The sequence below is a fragment of the Chelonoidis abingdonii genome, chromosome 6, assembly GCF_003597395.2.
Source record: "Chelonoidis abingdonii isolate Lonesome George chromosome 6, CheloAbing_2.0, whole genome shotgun sequence".
Classification (NCBI taxonomy): domain Eukaryota; kingdom Metazoa; phylum Chordata; order Testudines; family Testudinidae; genus Chelonoidis; species Chelonoidis abingdonii.
The window spans coordinates 93,995,591-94,015,058 of record NC_133774.1 but is presented as its reverse complement, the minus strand read 5'-3'; the positions used below and the strand labels follow the sequence as shown (position 1 = coordinate 94,015,058).

General features: G+C 40.3%; 1 protein-coding gene across 1 annotated transcript in view; it reads left to right on the top strand.

Moving 5' to 3' along the window:
• The window catches only part of LOC116823451 (programmed cell death 1 ligand 2-like), a 33,795-nt gene extending 31,040 nt beyond the window's left edge, over positions 1–2,755 (top strand). The window contains exon 7 of the mRNA XM_032778007.2: positions 503–2,755. Coding sequence (XP_032633898.1) covers positions 503–582 — 80 coding nt within the window. The 3' untranslated portion in view covers positions 583–2,755. The remainder of the gene's footprint in view (positions 1–502) is intronic.
• Positions 2,756–19,468: the final 16,713 nt, after the last annotated feature.

Below are 19,468 nucleotides of genomic sequence, written 5' to 3'. Positions count from 1 at the left end.
CATTAGTGGCTTTCTTTATGCAAGCCATGTAGGATGGATGAGGGATTCTGTCATTACAATTACTCTGACAATGGTCATGATAGATATCAGACAAATCGTCTCAGTCTTGTTAGCACACTTCTCCTCATCCCTGATGTGCTTGTGCAAACACACGCATCTCTGGCAATAAGTAACTTTACAGTAGATAAGCCCAGATAGTGGGACTACTTATGAAAGTAAATGCTCACCAGTTGAATAAACTGTTCTTAATCTGACCCATAATTATTAATAGTAATATTAAAGGCCTGACTCTCATTAATACTGAAGCCCCTTATGCCACTTTGTCAGTATAAAGCAATCTTAAAATGGGTGTAACTGTAATTTATGCCCACTTTAAGTCCTGTTTGCACCGCCAATATGATGCAAAGGAGCTTGAGTATAAATGAGAATTAGGCTCTCAATATTTAGTGCTTTTAAACAGAAGTGTTTTTAAATTAAATTTTCCTGCTCTGTTTTTTTAAAGGACACTTGAACCCTGAAACCCAGGACTTAATTATGACGAATGTCACAGATTCAAGAGACTGCACAGATGTGTGTCCATGAAAACTCTTCATCTGCCATGCCTGCAGTTTGCACTTTTTAGATCCCTTTTTGAAGACTGCATAGAGAAATCACAGCACTTTAGGTCTGGAACAAACAAAGCAAATGTTTGGTTTTGTCTATACTATACTGCTTAAAGGCTCCCTGTGCCTTTTGCCATGTTACATCTTAGAGTTACAGAGAACCATACTGTTATTCAATGTGGTTAACAACTATTAAGGGATTATTGGAGTGTATCCCATACGCTGTATGCTTGGGCATATTGTTCACCTGAGAGCACTGCGTGCACCAAATATTTTGTGTTCAACAATCCCCTTACTAGCTGATTTAACTTCAGGAATACAGTCAGGATACAAAGCTTCAGTCATGTCTCATGGGACTCTGTACATGCCGATGCCTGGACAATAATCTTTTGTATTCAGAAATTTCTACATATCTATTTTTCATGGCCCAAACTTTATAACCCATAAACTGGAAATTACCTAGAGCACCAACAGCAAAGAAATAGATTGAAGAAGTTTCATTTTACAACGCTAACAAGAGTCTGAAGTGCACTTCAAGCAACAGACCCAAAACTACCCCTGGATCAACATTATGTCATACAACCAACAGTTTAATGTACGGTTTGTTACATTGATTTCTTTATAGTTATTTCTTGTTTGTAGAAGGCATGTAATATTAATGCTGTTTTACTTTTCTTAGGGGAGACAACTAAAAATGTAGACTACAATGCTGTATCTACTTAATGTTTTGTTCCAGCGCTAGTTTACTTAATGGGGAATTGCAAAGCAAAACTGAAAATTGACTTAAGTACAGATTTCTGTGCTGAATGTGTTTACTAGCCAGGGTGCAGTTTTAACCCTCCTCAGGAACAGAAAGTTAATCCTCTCCATGCCAATCACTGGATGGAATTTCTACATCCCATCAAAGGAATGCCCGAGTCACCTCTGAATAACTGAGTACAGGGGACCACCATGTTTTTACATTATCTCCTGGAGTGCCATTTTGGAAAGAAGCTATGTCTCCGCACTGTGAGCCAAAACCTGACAGAACTTGGTGTAATTTATCCCTAGAGTGGCGGCTTTTGTGGGCCTTTTCTTTTGGAAAAGGAGCCACTGCTTAGAAGTACCTTGTAGGGTTAAAGAAACAGAGATACACACAAGTCAGTGAACCCAACTTCTGTCATATCTCCATTCCCCACAAAATACTTGGGTTTGGAGTTTCCCAAAATATTTTGGCCCAGTTATATAAAAATTGTCACAACAGCAAAGTCAACATCTTCCTCTTCCTCTACTAGGTCTGGATTTGGATACTTGGAATCTGGTTTCCAATTGCCCGCATCTTGTACAGTTATTTACACCAAGGCAAAGTGGGTGTACAACACTACTTAATCAGAATGATAGCATTTACACCCACTTTGCACTCATTTTGCCCTGGTTTAAATGACTACACAAGATGCAGAGCAATAGAAAATTAGGTCCCTGATGCGTGGCAGGAGCTGACTTACAGATTCAACAGTAGTATTGATTTTATGAATAATCACTGGTTGATGGGGAAAGAACAAACTTAAGAGTCATATTTGGTTTCCGTGTATTACACTTTTAAATGTCCAGGTGCCTGTTGTTTGCTGGGAGCATCTGCCATTTTCTGTTCAGTTCAGATGTAGCCTGCTGCAGAGGAGAAACACACTGACCCAGATTTTTTGCTGAGTTTAGCAAATCAGTTGAGATGTCAGAGAGTCAGTTATGGCGAGAGCCCTGTGTGGATACAGAATTTGCATCCACATCTGATCTGAGATGCGCAGAAATGGTGAACAGATATGAAGTGAATCTCTGCAGATTTGCGGGGCTCTAGTTATGACTCCCTGCCAGGCCTCATGTGCAGAGTAGAGAAGCCTGGGGACTACTCTAACTTGCATCAGCTAGCAATGGTCCATAAGGGACCATGCACCAGTGGAGGATAGCCAAAGTATATCATGCTTCAGCCATTCCTTCTCCGTGCTTTGTTACATCTGCTGTACTAGGGGCTGTAGAGAGAGAGAGGCATAGGAGTTGGCCCCATACTCACTGGGGACTCCCCTCGTGTCAGGAGTATACTAAACTGGAAGTTATGGGCTGTCTCCATTCTTTTTGTGCTACCAGACCAGTGCAGAGAAACTAGTCCATTGTGCTCTCACATGGAGACTTTATTTTTGTTCCTTCTTATTCGTTTGTTTTCCATAATCATAAAATAAAAGCAATTCAAGCTGGAAGCACGTTTGCTCTTTGTGTCTGGAAAAACGTGATACATGTGCATTGATGTTCCCTCCTTATTCAGATAAACAGACTGAGGGAGTTCTGCCTGACATTATTATTCAATTTTGACTTGTCGTGTGTAGGTTCAATAGTGGGGAAGCTGGTCCTGTGGAGAAGCATACACTGTACATTTCCCCATCAGGTGTAAAAAGCACTATACAGCATGCTCCCACACTGCTCCCCTTAATGCTCCGTGAAGCATGCTGCCTCCATCTGACCTTCAGAGGCAGAATGCCTCAGAGCACCTCACCTTGGAAACTACTGCTCTGTACCTTCAAATGCCAGAGATGAGCAAGATCATAATTCTCCTTAGTATTTTGCTGTCAGAATCATAAATGTATCTTGGTTTGCATTTTTGCACCTTAACCTACCTGGAGTATATCCTGTCTGTGCCAAATGAAGAGAAGGGAAACCAAAACAGCTCTCAAATTTCAGCAAATGAAAGTTAGCATGTCAGCTGCTTGGCCAATCTGTATTTGCCTATGCACTCATGCATGAGTTGGCTTTTTTTTTCTGTAATCCCCTGAGTATATGATATGTGTGTGATATGATGAGTCTTTATACTTTCTGCTTCATCTACTGCTTCTCACAAGCTGTTATCTTGGAGCAGCTAAGGCCTGAATATTCTGGTTTAGAATGGTGAGAGATCAAAGATTTTATGAGCAGTTTCCAAAGAACAGTGGATTAAAAACTGCTCTTATGCTAGCAATCAAACACTATAGTTTTAAAATGGCATGCAAAGGGAAGTCGGTATGTACGGACTTTCAGACTATCAGCCCAGGTTGGCATCACAGGCTGGCACATTGGATATCTCCCATTGTAGGCTCTCATGATATCTTCTGACACAAATATCCTCTATTCATCTGTATAAATTCATTCCAGATGAGCACTGTGAGGATATACTATATCACTATGTGCTAGTGCACCGTATTAGGTTTGGGGATTTAATTGGAGCTGGTGAAAATATTTTAGTGAAAATCCAGGCAACAGTTTTCACCAGTTCATTTACAGTGATTTTGCACTCCCCAAATTGCAGATTATTCTTGAAATTTTGAAATTCATGAAGTGTTTGTATATATAATCTTTTACTCCATCTATCTGGTGGGGGCGCTCTTGTGTTCCCTGCTTGTCAGTAAGCAACAAAGTCTGATATTTGCTGTTGAACTGTGGGTCAGGTGGTTGCTTTCACTGTTCAGTCTTCCACTTGTGTTGCCTTCAGGTTTCTACTGTAGACTTAAAGGCTTTTCTGCCAGAGTAGCATTTTGACTTTACTGAAACTTTACTTAGGAGCAAGGGAGACAAAAAACAAACAAACTGTAGCTGGTCAGAAAAAAAATGGGGGGGCAGGGTTGGCTCAGCATATTAGCATACCAGCTCAATCTAATTCTTTCCCATACTAGAGTGAACCTAGAGTAATCCTATTAGTGGAGTTACTCTGGTTTTACATTGGTATAACTGAAAACAACTGTCAGCTGCCAGAAGGTTGTCTTTGTCTTCACTGAGGATGATGGTTTTCTCCAATCTGCTATAATGGTGAGTGAGAAGAAGATGAAGAAAGGCTGTTCAAAACAACAGTGTGTGTGAAAACGTCTTTTGCGTCTGGACTGAAGGTAGGAAAGAGATTTCACATGTTCACTTTGATGTATGGAGCCTCCACAGTAAAGGAAAACAAGATATACCCAAAATCTGCTAATTGGGAGGCCTAAATACCTAGTGTGGATTTTTTTTTTTCTCCCTGAGAGACACCCTAACAGCTAAATCTCTGTAGATCAGATGATAACTTTGAATTTGGAATGGCTTGGACTTTATTTTATATAGACACAAACATTAAATTTTTGCAAACATGCAGAAGGAGGACACTCTATGGGCCATATCCTGATCTCATCAAAGTCAACAATAAAAATTCTATTGACTTCAAAGGCCCTGGGATCTGGCCTAGAAGCTTGAAACTTACCTTTCTGGAAAACTACCCCCACAGCTTCTCCCTCTTCCTGGAGATGGCCTGGGTGTGAACATTTGGAGATACCATCTAAAGACTTGCACAGATAACAAACAAAAGCAAAACTATTCTTCAGCATTGCAGATTCAGCTCTCTCCCATATTAAATGACACATCCCTGGCAGAAACCTGCTGCTTGCCAGCAAAAACAAAACAAAAAAAGTAACTAGTTCTTGAAACAGTGTGTGGAAAAAGCATAGCAAACCATATGGTTCATGTAAATAATTACAGTGCAAGATAATGTATTTATGCCCTCAGAAGATAACCCCCCTCACTTGGAATTTGCTCTCATTCGACTGTGATAAAATTGAAGCATAATAATAATGCTATAGTAGTTACATGTTCCGCACTTGATTTTGCTTTTGTTTTCATATTTACTGGTCTCTGCATCTTAGACTCAATAATATACTTTCCCTACTGGACTTTCCAACTGAGAAATGAAATGTCCTTGTGCCAGCTGAAGAGTCTTCCCTGCAGAAAAGTATTAACAATACAATTTCATTTAGCACAGTATTTTTAATGCAAACAGTATCTTAAAAACTGCTTTACATGGAGAAGCAAACAAGCCAGAATATGGTACAAATTATACAAACTTGAGTGGTGGATTAAATATATTAAGTACATATGGTTATTCCTGCAGAGGGGCAAGAAAATTCTTTGAATCTCAGCTCGTGGAAGCAGGGCTCCCAACCTACTCAGAGGGGTGAGTGTCTGGCCAGCACCTGAAGCAAATCTGAGTCTCTAAAGCAGTGGTTCCCACACTGGGGTTTTTGAACCCCTGGGGGTTTGCAAAATGTTACAGGGGGCTCTCGGAAAAAAATTCCCTAATGGCGGACAGAGCTGTCCCTAGGGATCCTGGCACGGGGCAAGCAGCCCGGAGCCTCTGGACTTCCAAGAGCTAAGCAGAGCCATCATACTGAGGAGATTTAAACTTTAAGACTCCTTATAAGAAATGGAAAGGGAGGTGGATATTTTTTGCAGTTTTAAAAATGAAATAGGCAGCTAGTATTGTTTTTAAAATTATTATGAAGAACAAGTTTAAGCTTTGCTGTAATGTGCGTTGTTTGCCTGCACTGCTCAAGACCTGAATGCTATGTAGGAGGAACTCTTTTTGAGTTGGCTTCTTAAATACCTTCATGATGTTTCACATCTGATACTCCTTGATGAAACATAGGAGCCTTGTCTTATAACAGGCTTATTCAAAGTGATACAAGCTACGAAAGTGAGATCTTGGAAGAGTGTTGCCGTTTTCATAATGTAATAAAAATACTGTAATGATAAATAAATAATAATAAATAGTGTGTAATAAGCATGTCATAAAAACAAATTTTATATTTCCAAGATCACTGCTTTTATAATTTATACTCAGGTAAAGGAGAAAATCCCTGGAAATATTCATTTTTAGGAGGGAGTTCATGAGACTTGACATTTTAGTGAAAGGGGTTCACAGGTTGTTAAAGTTTGGGAACCACTGCTCTAAAGGGAGTTGCTTTAATCTTTCCATAGCTGGAGGAAGCCTTGTCCAATTTATGGCATTTAAGAGCAAAAGATAGGGAAATGAGGAGATCCTTAGGAAACGCTGCTCCAAAGAAACACGCAAAATAACCAGCTGTTATCATCCATTACAGAATGACTGCACTTAAATTCTGAAAATGCTAAACAGACATTTTAGGCCCATGAGAACAAGATTGTTGTTTACATGCAAAAGTTTCCCCTGGGACTTTGAATAGCTGGTATTCACTTGCTTGGGGTTTTCCCAAAATAAACAAAAGCATATGAAATGCTCACTGGCATGGTTGACATGAAAAACCTATTGGGAAAATTTCTTGAAAAATAGATCACTTGTTGCAGTGTCATGCCAGTAAATTCTGCACTAAACGAGCAACAAGACTGTTTACAAGAATTGAAACTCCCTCAGCAGCTATGAGGAACAACAGAAATACGCATGTATAGTTAGCTGGTCTACGCTAGCCTTTTTTCCCTGCAGTTTTCCTACAGTGGGAGGGCTTGTATAGACAACATATGTGTGGCTACCTTAATAATAACTATTGCTCAAATTTTGCACATACTTATGCAAGTGCTTACCTTGTGCACATGAGTGCACTTTTTTAATCCAATGGGACTAAAGTTTATACATATGCCTAACTTTACACTCATCACATGAGTGTTTGCAGGACTGGATCTTACTCCATCTAGATCTGCTCTGGTAAGTATCAAATAATGGAATATATTTTTAAAAACACCAGCAGCCACATATTGTAGCAATAATAGGAAATAAGACAAATGTAAATACAGCCTTAAATCCCTTTGAGTGTGTAGCTACATAATAATCACACTTCCCTGAAATTTAAGCGGTTAAATAAACCACCAAAAAACAAACAAACAAACAAAACGCCCTGTGTGAAATATTAAGGGAATGAGTTATAGACAGTGCATCAGGCTGATATTTTTCAGTCTAATAGTTTGAATTTTGTGGCCTTGGTGGATTTAAGTTAGATACTTGTCTAGGTTGTTACTTTTAACTTATGTCTGTGCTAGTTTATTTGGTGGTGTCTTTTATCATCTATTTTTATTCAATAAAAAGAAAGTTTTCCCCTCTGGCTGTAGGAGAGTCAAGACCATAGATTGTTTATTATAATTACATCCTTGCAGAATTTGAAACTAAGGGCCCAATCCTGCAAGCTGCCCTGCACCCAGGTGGACCCCTACTGAAGTCATCACGAAAGCATGTGAGAGATCTTGCAGGATTGGGGCCTTAGTGAGAACTGCTTGATCCCTTGATACTATTATAGAAAAATATTTGAATGCTTTTCCAAATGCACATTTAATAGATGGTTATTAATAGCTTTTATATACTATCAACCTGAACCAAGTGCCCAATGTATAGTACTGTCAATTTCAAATAATTTTGTGAGAGGATCAGACAGCCAGAGAACATGGGTGGCGGGTGAGGATTCCCCTGGGGGAAGCTAGCTCCCTGTCCTGCCTCTTACGCCTGTAGCCCCAACCACACTCCACCCCTGCTCCACCCCATGCCCTGTTCCCTCCCCAGGCCCACCTCCTCCCCTACTCAGTCCCCATCACCACTTGCCATGTCCTTCCTGTCCTCTTGGCCCCGCAAGGCCCCACTGCCCACCGCTTGCCATTGCCCTTCTCATTCCCCCTCCCCACGAGATCCCCCCCGCCTGCCACTCGCCATGTCCCTCCTCCACCCCTCTCCCCCGTGAGACCCCCCCTGCCTGCTGCTTCTCTCCTCCGCCAGCCTCCCCCGCGAGACCCTCCTGCTTGCCGTGTCCCTTCTCACCCCCTGCTTGCTGCATCCCCCCTGCCCCTGAGAGACCCTCCTGCTCGCTGTGTCCTTCCTCCAACCCCTCCCCCGTGAGACCTTCCAGTCTGCCACATCTCTCCTCTCCTCCACTCTCTCCCATGAGACCCCCCTGCCTGCCGCATCCCTCCTCCACCCCCCACTCCTGCAAGACCCTCTGCCTCTGCGGAGGAGGGAGGAGGGAGGTGGTGGAGAGGAGAGATGTGGCAAGCAGCGGGAACCTCCTGGGAGGGGGTGCTGAATAGAGGAGAGGAGGGACAGACTCACCAGGGAGTGGTGGGGGGCTTGGGGAAGAGGCGGAGGAGGGAGGGGAAGGGGCAGAGCACAAGTGAGGCCACCATGGCCCCGGTGTCCTCCCTGACCTATTATACCTGCCACTCATGCCAGGGAAGTTAAGTAGCTGCCTGTCTGTCACATGATGCAGCAGGACTTCCAAGGACAGGATGTCTCTCTGTTCTGATGGGAGAGTGAGGTGTGAAGGGAGAGGTTTGAGGGCCTCTGCTGTGTGTATAGGTCACTGGAGCAACTTTGTTTGGTGAGTCTTTATTTTTGAATTAATAAATGTGCCCTGAGGGAAAGGCTTGAAAGAGACTTGGGCGTGGCTCTGGATTTTTCTTGGGCTGGGGAGGGATCCCCACAGCATACATTTATAGCAGTGTGACAGGGTGCAGAGGCTCCATTGTGGAGGCATCCTGATCCAATGGATAGGTCCCTAGATGGGGAGCCAGAAGTCCTGAGTTTTATTTTTGGCTTAAGCACCAATCTGATCTGTGACCTTGGGCAAGTCACTTACTTCCTGTGCCTCTGTTTTCCCTCACACCCTTTGTCCATTTATATCATAAGCTTTTCAGGGCAAGGACTGTTTCCCATTATGTGTATAGTATCTAGCACAATGTGGCCCCAATTTTGACTGGGGCCACTAGGTGCTTCTGTAATATAAGTAAATAATAATTGACAGGTTTCAGAGTGGTAGCCGTGTTAGTCTGTATCAGCAAAAACAACGAAGAGTCCTTGTGGGACCTTAGAGACTAACACATTTATTTGAGCAGTCTAGCCCACAAAAACTTATGCCCAAATAAATGTATTAGTCTCTAAGGTGCCACAAGGAGTCCTCGTTGTTTTTAATAATTGACTGTGTCCCTGGAAAGTGAGGAGCTAACAGTAATGCTGGCTCACAGTTGCTCTCAGCAGGTCTAGGAACAGGAAGGAAGTTACTGCTTGAGAAAAGGCTGTTTACCTAAGACTGTGTATAAGAAGCCCCGAGCTGGGGAGTATTTCTGAGCCACAGTTTAATATGTTAGCTGATTTTTCCTGTGACTAAGAGATAAAGATACTTCAGGCTGGTCATGTGCTGCTTGTGGACTAATGAAGCACGAACACAATACTTTTCATCTGAGGATCTCAAAATGTTTTAGCAAGGGGTATGAATGTTATAATCTCCATTGTACTGTTGGAGAAGTGACAGCACAAGAGAAAGTGACTTTTAGGCCTGGTCTGCACTACACAGTTAGGTCGACATATGCTGCGTCAGGTCAAGTTAATAATGCATGTGTCTGCACTACCGAGTCCTTTTTGCTGAACTAAAGGGCTTGTAAAGTCGACTTCTGTACTCCACCTCTGCGAGAGGCGTAGTGCTTCAGTCGACATCCATGCGTTGACATGGGGATAGTATATACGCTGCGTAGTGTAATTCGAATGAATTAGCCTCCAGGAGGTGTCCCACAGTGCTCTGCTGTAACCGCTTTGGAGACCACTTTCAACTCCACTGCACTTCAGCCAGCTAGACAGAAAACAGCCCCAGGAACTTTTTCACCCCCCTGTGAAAGCCCCGGGAATTTTTGAATGTTCATTTCCGGTTTGATTGGCGTGGAGAGCTTGTCAGCACAGCTGACAATGGATGCTCAAGGCTGCAAACGCGCTCCAGCATGGAGCACACAGGAGGTAATGGATCTTATTGCTGTGTGGGGAGAAGAGCCTGTGCAGGCAGAGCTCCGAACCAGCAGAAGAAATGCTAATCGATGCCAAAATCGCAGAGGGCATAGGGGACAAAGGCTACACCAGGGAGACACAGCAGTGCCACGTGAAAATAAAGGAGCTTCGGCAAACGTGCCAGAAGACAAGGGAAGTGAACAGTCTGGTTCTGAGTCACAGACATTCTGCTTCTATGAGGAGCTGCATGTGATTCTAGGTGGCAACTTCACCACTGGTCCACTACCTGAAAATGCTCCATGGATACCTTCCAGGAGCCCTGGGCAACCTCGAGCAACAACGAGGAGGACATTGTTGATGAGGAAGAGAAGGAGAAGAATGTGCCGCAGGCAAGTGCAGGATCCATTCTTCCTGACAGCCAAGAACTTATTGGAATTCTGGAGCCCATCCCCTCACACGACCAAGTGTCAGCGGAGCGTGATGCCGGGGAAGGCACATCTGGTAAGTACACATTTCCAATCAAACTGTAGGGGTTACATGCTATTATTTTTAATGTTGAATCTGAATAAAAAAATAGGTATAGTGGTTATCAGCGCCACTCTAGCTACGCAGAGGGTGCTCTCCGAAACAGAGTGTTTATGTGCTCAGGGCTGGTCCGGGAATCCTTCCTTGAGATCTCTAGGAAACTTTCATGGAGGTACTCTGCAATCCTTCACAGAAGGTCTCTGGGAAGAGCTGCCTTATTCATCCACCACGGTAGGACACTTTCCCATGCCACTCCAGTATTAACTTTGCTGGCATCATTGTGGCATGCTGCATTGCAGCATAAGGACCAGGTATGTACCCAGAGGCTTGCAGCATCTGCTTCCTTTCTGCCTCTGTTACTCTCAGGAGAGTGATATCGCATATGGTCACCTAGGGCAGTGTTTCCCAAACTTACAACAGTTGCGTACCCCTTTTGAGACATTTGTCTTACTGGTGCACCTCTTCTCCGGTGAAGATAATTTTGGGGGGAGGGTGGTAGCCACATTTTTATAACACACTCCTAAATCGTTTAATTCTGAATTAAATGTTTATTAGAAATAAATTCAAAACTGTATTACATACAGTTGAAACAAAACTTTTAATAGAAATAATAGTTACATATAGAAATACTACTAGAAATAATTAAAATAATAGAAGTGAATAAACAGTCTGGCAGAACAGCGTTATATATATATATATATATGGTGAATTCGTATAATTCTGAAATTAAAATACGCTGTTTTGGTTAGGTTAGTGAAGAAAGCACTAGTTTTAATACTTACTATTTCGGTACTGAAACATTTTCAGTACAAACCAAACTATTCAGTGTGAGGGATGGAACTGCTTTTGATCAGACACCATTGCGGGGATATCTGGCTTGATGTTTGTGATCTTAAGACGAAGATGGGGCTCCACGTCAATAAGACGATTTCATTTTTTTGTTTTGATGCCAACCAGCGCAGAGAATCCGATCTCGCACAAATATGAGGTGGGAAAAGGCAGAAGATACTTAACAGCTTTGTCTGATAGAGCTGGATATTCAGAGCTAACCCCCAACCAAAATGATGTCAATGTATTTTGCTCAAATTTTGTTTTCAGGAAGCTATCTGAAGCCAGCTCCAAGAGCTGTTCTTCTTCTGAAGCAGAGAGGTTATTTGGCAATGTTTGAACATTGATGATAAAAGGGTTCCTTATCCATTTATAGATGCCGTCCGGTTCAGGGAAATACTTATGAAGATCTTTCTGCAAGCTTTCCAAATGCTGCTTCGTGGTTGGCAACACATCACTATCAAGTTCGTTAGTCGAGTTTATTACTAAGTCATGAAGAGATGGAAAGGAATCCAGTTCACGACGACTAAGACATTTATGCCACAGTTTCAATTTTGCGACCATGGCGCTCACTTTGTCTTGAACGTGGAATATGGATATGAGTTTCCCTTGCAAGGATAGATTGAGGTTGTTTAAATGAGCAAAGATATCTGCAATATATGCTTGTTTGCATAGCCGTTTCCAGTTGTGTATAAGGTCTCGCAGGTTAAAGGTTTCATCTAAAAAAACTTGCAGTTCTTCTAGCAGCTCAAGCAGGTGATTCAGAACTTTTCCATGCGAAAGCCAAAGCACTTCAGTATGAAATAGGTGTTGTGTGTAATCACTGCCCATCTCATCACAAAGCTAAGAAAACAGCTGGTTGTTCAGAGGGTGGCCTTTCACAAAATTGATTATTTTCACAGCTTCATCCAGTACTTGCATTAGATCTGCCTGCATGTTCTGAGTGGCGAGTGTTTCCCTGTGAATGCAACAATGAGTCGATTTTGCTTCTGGTGCAACAGCTTGAATACGTGCAACAACTCCTTTCTTTGAACCAATCATGGCTCTGACCCCATCCGTGCTTATTCCAATATGACTTCAATCCAAGTCATTGTTTTTGATAAAGTCATCAATAACTTTAAAAATAGCTTCTCCAGTTGTACGTGTTGGTATAGGTTAGCAGAACAAAATATCATCATGGACTTCATTATTTAGCTCGTATCTGACAAACAACAAAAGATTAGCTAAATTCACAATATCAATGGATTCATCCTCTTATAGTACATAGTAGCGACTCTTTTGTACTCTTGACAATAATTGCTGCTTTATGTTTTCGGCCATATCTGTGATTCTACAATAAACAGTGTTATTTGAGAGGGGGACACAATCTATAGCTTTGCTGGCCTTGTCTCCAATCATCACTTGCACCATTACTTTGGCTGCAGGTTTTACTAATGTCTCGCCAATCACTTCAGCAGCTCTGGACTTTGTAATTAAGTACACCACACTAAATGAAGCTTCCAAAGCTTTCATATTTTCACCTCTCGTCACATTACAAATTGTTTTCTGGGACTTTTGGAGATCTATGCGCCTGTTTTTGAAGAATTCTACAGGTTTTCCCTCGTATTCTTTATGTTTGCTATTGAAATGGCATTTTAGGTTGAATGATTTAATACTTTCATTTGTGAGAATCTCGTAACAAATCACACATAGTGGAACAGGCTCCACCTCATCGCCAGTCCACGAAAATCCCAGTTTAAGATATTCTTCAACATATTTGTGGGCTTTTTTCGTTTTCTTTGCAGCTGATATGTTCAATAAACTTACAGATGGTTGACATGGTTCGCAAATTTTGTCATCACAATTGTCTGATGTAGCCGTATTACTGCATTTTTCGGCATAATTATCACTAACATTCATATTTCCTTCATAATTTTCTTTTGTACATTACAAACTTCCCGTTTTTTGCCAGCAATCCATTGTAAATGGGTTTAACAAAAACAAAAAGAGAGAAATTTTATATATTAATTCACACCAAGTATGCACTTGCTACGATCTTTAGATTACTACGAGTAGTTATTCACTTTTATCTTTTATCCATCAGTATGACTTCTGCGCATGCCACAAAGGCAAGTGTATTGCCCGGTAATGCGCATACATGGTTTGTGTCAGCTCTGCTGTGCTATTAGATGTTACTGAACGTGTTATCATATTAATTACAATGTAAACCTGTGTGTATTTCTCCTGAACAAGTGTACACCATTCTTATATATTGAATTTTAGGGAATTTTTTTCTGCTGCTAAAAAAAAAACTATGATAAAATACCCCTTGAAACCCTTTCACGTACCACCAGGGGTACGTGTACCACACTTTGGGAAACTACATCTAAAATTATAGTACCATAGAATAACAACTATATTTTTTGCTCAAACATCAGAATTCAAGAATAGTCCAAAAGGAAGACAGGCAGTCCTTAAGAAAGAAGTATGAAATAAAAAATTTATCAACCTGAAGATCCTGCATGTTCAGACATGTTCCTTTCATCATCTTCAACACAGCTTCCTCCTGAGAAGGAACACGTCTCATGATGTTGTTTCACTGGGGCAACCAGGCCTTGCATTTCTTTGTTGCACTGTTTGCATTTTGCACACATGCCTGTCTTACTCACAGGTAGAGGAACTTCATTAAAATATTCCCAAACTGGGTCTCTTTTACGGCCTGCTGCCATTATAGGTTTTCCCTTCTAGTGAGAGAATGGTATGGGAGCTCTCAGAAAGACCTCAAGACTTCTGGAATATGCTGCTTAAACAATTTCACTTTTGTTTCTACTGCCTGTCTCTCCCTTCTCACATTTATCTTCAAACTTCTTTTCCTTGTCTACATCTATTCCGCCCCCAACAATCTTCTATTCATTGAACTTTTTGAAACTTTGCACTTTTAGAGAAAGGTAAAGGATTAACTCTGGGTACACAAATTTGCAGAGGGACAATAGGGTTGAGGCCTGTTATTTCTCACCTCTATATATTATTTATTTATTTAACAACATTTTTGCTGTTAACAAGCATGTTATCTCTGGAGACACAAATCCACTGTCTTAGAATTGCAAAACTAAGTATCTCTGATAGTATCTTCTAGACCGAGCACTGAGTCCAATTGGGTAGATAGAAAGATTAACCTAAATAATCTATACAAAAGCCCCTGGAACCCCATAAAATTGGGTCCCTAATCCATGAACTATTGGAACTCATTTCCAAAACTTTTCTTAAACATTACATGAATATATTGTCTCATATTATAGAATTAGAATTTATAATCCCTATTCCATGATGAGATATCTTTGATCTATAGTGTATGTTAATTAAAACTGTCTTTAGATAGATTTTTTCTTCAAAAAGCATTTTATCAAAAAAATCTGATTTAAATTAAAAAAATCCAATTAAAATAATAATAATTGATTTTTATTCACCCTGAGTGAGGACTAGGTTCCTGTAACTTATATGAAAATGTATGTATGAGAAGAGGTTTGAATTCAAGTAACTTGGTGTATATGTAAAATGTTCAGAGATCCTGAAATGAAAAGAGCCACATAAATGCAAAGTATTTACTATTATTTGTTGTTCAGTAGTTCTAGGACAACTGCTGTAATCCTTTTCTAGGTTTTCAAAATGATACATTTAGACTTCTAAATGAGTTGAAAAGATTTCTTGTTGGGATTCCTCCTGATACCTTTTCCACTTGGCTTATCTGGAACATCTTGTTCAGTTCTGGGAGAACACTTCATCCAGGTTTCTGAGATCCAAAAAACTCAGTTGGACTCCAGATTTTGTCACTCAGGTTCTTTTACTTGGCATACAGCAAAGATATACTTAGTTGATCATACTTAAGTGTAGGGGATGGGTATAGGGCGCAGCACGCATCCAAAGTTACACAGAAACCTTCTTCATTCATATACATTTACACATCTTGTTGCATTTACTATACACTACATCACACATTTTGCAATTGGCTTGGTTACTTTGCAGGAACCAATTCCTGTGCAGCATGCTCTGCCCATGCATTGTCCATGCTCCACCTCTTCTTTACATTCCTAACTTATCTTGTCCACTGTTAACAAACAGTTCCCTGAGTGTTCTGCCTCTTATTTTAGCTGACTCAGATAATCTGTCTTTTAGCCTACTTACCTATTTACTGTAATCTAATGATCTGTTTAACTCCCTAATTTTATCTTCTAAGAAATGAGGCCTCCCTTCATATTTAATTACTCATGTCAGACCAGGCCTCAGTTACACTTCTGAGTTTGTTGCTTCTCATTCTAGCAAATATTTCTGGAGCTGAGAGCAGCCTCGACACATGGTTGCCTGTAAATTTGTCTCTCTGTGCTGAAGAGTTTGGAGCCTTGTGTGACATTTACTTCAAATGCAAACTTGATGGAGACTCTCTAACCTTGGCTACAGGCTCTTTCAAGCTGGTAAACACCATGATGACAGATTCAGTAACAAATGCATAAAACGATAACACAACCTAATCCTAAAATCTATGGCAAGTAAGGACCGGATTCTGTCATTCACAGGTGAGACTCCTCTTGCTTTAATGTGGTTGTCTGGACATAATCAAGAACAGAATTTGAACCTCAAGATTTAATAATCAGCAAAGGAGGCTACTCTCTAATCATTAGGGAAGTACTGAGTTACCATTTATTAGAAAAAATAATTTGTGATTAATCCTAAATAAGTGCTTGAAGAGTCTGTATGGTAACCCTGATTCAACAAAGTATTTACACACATGCTTAATTTTAGGCATGTTCATAATAATCCCATTCTTATTCAGCTAAATACGTCGAAATAATAAAGTCAACAAAATTTAAGGAAGCACTTACAATTAAAGCACATGGTTTGCTGAACTTGGGCCTATATGAGTAAACCTTTGCTGAAGAAACCTTATGTTAGACGCCTACATTTTCTCTCACACTGAATCTTTTAATCATCTTTTTTTTTGACATCATGAACAGAAGGAACAGTGAGTAATACATAGCAATAATTTTGAAACAAGGTTAATTTCCAAATGTAATTTCTTAGGAACTTTTAATGGTCCCGTTACTGTATTTTTAAGGACCTCATGAAACAGATGTGACATATTTGTATGTTACCAAGAAAAGATCAACAGTGAGAACCATTTCTGTTTGAACAAGTCCCTATCTTACATCAATTGGCCTGTTATTGACTTCAGTTACAAAACTAAGTCCTAAAGTAAAATCTGTGCTCTAATGATGCATAACACATTTCTTAGCAAAAATAAAACATATATATTTTTATTCTGTTTTACTATATCTTTATCAAGAGTCCTTCCCAACAAACAGATTTCTGAGTCTGGTATGAGCAACATTTGAAATATTTTTTCTCTCTCATATTAAAATCATGTTTCAGAAGGCAAACTGTCCTGATTATGTGCAGGAGAATATTTGTTTAACTCTGTCAAGGAACTGTCAGAAACTTGGTATGGTTTAGTGATTAACACAAATTCTGACTATTGGAGTGTAGCGGGTAACTCAAAACAGAAGTTCAGATAGCTCTTCTCTTCAGTATTACAGGATCAATGAGTTCTATTTTCATGTTCTGTCTCCAGAAAATCAAGTCCTATAGCTCCATCCAGTGTTTACATCTGAACTTCAAACCGTTCTCCAAAAAGACAGACTAATGTTGTATCTGCTGTCTTTTGACTGGACTTTGCACAACCTAGACCACTTGCCCAGTCCTCTGCTTATCATGTATGTGTGTGTGTACACACACAATGATAACTTATTACATAAATTGCAATGATAACTTCCTCTCTGATTAGAAAATAGTGATCATGCTGATACAAGTGAGAAAATAACTGATGTTATATGTATGTAATACCTCCGTACATTTACTGCATTCTGTAAAAAGTTTTACCCGATCCTATATCTTTTGTTTGGTTAGAACTTCAGTTGAAATAAACAGGTGTTTTGAGGAATGTAAGGTCAGGCTCATTAACTAATTTATCTGTGTTGCACCCCTGTGATGCAGATAGTTAAGTGTTTTCCAAAGGCCATACAAAAGTCATTTTATGAACTAGAATCAGAACTCAGGAGTTCTTGGCCCCTAAACTTGTGCTATCTTCTCTCAGCCTCATTCTCAAACACATATTGCTTCATCAGAGAGTACACTAGAAGAAGAGTAACCCATGGATGAACATGGCAAATGAAAGACTTTGCTTTTTGCTGAAGAACATGAGTGCAGGTAACAAACTTGTCATCTTCTGTCATCATCTTCAGGGACAAGTAACACTTCAATCAACAGTGGTTGGGGGATGAGAATTAATTTTTATAACTGGGCACATCAGAAATGACCTCTGCATTCCAGCAATTGGGAAATACCAAAAGCCTTAAATAGATCATTTACAAATAAACAAAGGAAGCTTTGGTACTTTATTCTACTTTTTAGTGGATTTAGTGCTGAAGAAAAATGCTGGCTTTACATGGCCTCAGAAAATTACTGTCTTCAATTATCTACAGAAAAACAATGTGAGCTTGCATATCTGTCCCATCAGTATGCTTCCCACCCTCTCCTATATGTGCATGCTAGGACAGTTCATTCACTCTACCCACTGATTCCTGGATCTCTTGGCTAAGGCTACCACAAAGTATCCATAATTATAGTGAGTTCTTTTAGCGATGTGGCCACCTACCCACAAGGAACTGAAATGAGACTATTTCCTCCCCCTCTCTTCCCGCCCTGCCATCAGGTCAGTAGTGATTTTTTCTCACGGACTGAAGACCTGGGGTAAAATTCTGGCCCCTTGTAAACAATGGGAGTTTTGCCAGTGACTCCAGTAGGGCTTGGGTTTCACCCCTGGAGGTGGAAATCTCCAGTTCCCTATCTCATCCAATCCACGGATGTCTCCCATGTTAGCAGTTACATAACTGTATTTTATCTATGCTATATAGCTGAGCTACAAGCTATCTTGAGTTACGTCACCTTTTTAAATCTTACCTTATAACACAGGATAAGGTGTTTACCTTATTAAGTTTGTCCCTTTATGTTTTGCATACGAATGATGTCATAAAAATAATACTTTATTTTCTTGGAGCTCTTTCTCTTACTGTATAAAAAGTTTTTCTCTGGCCATTCGAGTCTCAATCTTGTATCATACAACTAGCTAGAAACTGTTTGAACTATGTATGATTTTGTATTTTTTAATTTGCTTGTATGGCTGTTTGTAATAAAGTGGATTTGTACTGCTGTTACATTCTTTGTTTTGTCCCAAGGCAGCCTTGGAAAGGAGATCCCACAATTCAGTGAAGTTTTCCTGACAAAACATTTTGTAAGAAATAACTCAAAAACCAAGTATAAATATGTAATCAAAGAATTAGTGAGTGTTTTAACACAGCTGCCTCTGCTGATCAGTACATGGGCCAGCAGAGTACGGCTGTAAACAATACAGCTGTGCTAGTGGACTATGCATATCAATCTTCCCCATGTATCACTGAATGGGAATGTGAGTTAGCCAATCTGCTGTTAATAGGCACTTCACGCGTTCCAGATGGGATAAGACATAGAAATAGTGTCTTACCTGGGAACTCCTATAAGATAATATTGAATCTAACACCCACTATACACTTAAAAAGAAAAAAGAAGTTCTCTTTTCACATCTCTGCTTCACTCTCACTTCTCTTTCAGTCTTAACCACCTCCTCTCTCTGCTACACTGCACGTGAATATTGTTAGTGTACAATGTACTAGACCCATTAATACCAATGTTTAGTTTCCTTTTTAATGTGCTTTGTTAAAAGTGGATTATTTCACTATATAATTTCTTGTGTTGCAAACATGTTTTGGAGGTGTATATTTCCTTAGATAAACATTAAAATCTCTTCTATCTGGCATGCAGGGCTCAACCCAAGGGTGACTGCTGCCTCACATCTTCTCTCATAGCCTATCTGGCAAGGTACTGAGGTAAATGAGAGTTAAGGGGACTCCATATTTTCAGGAGG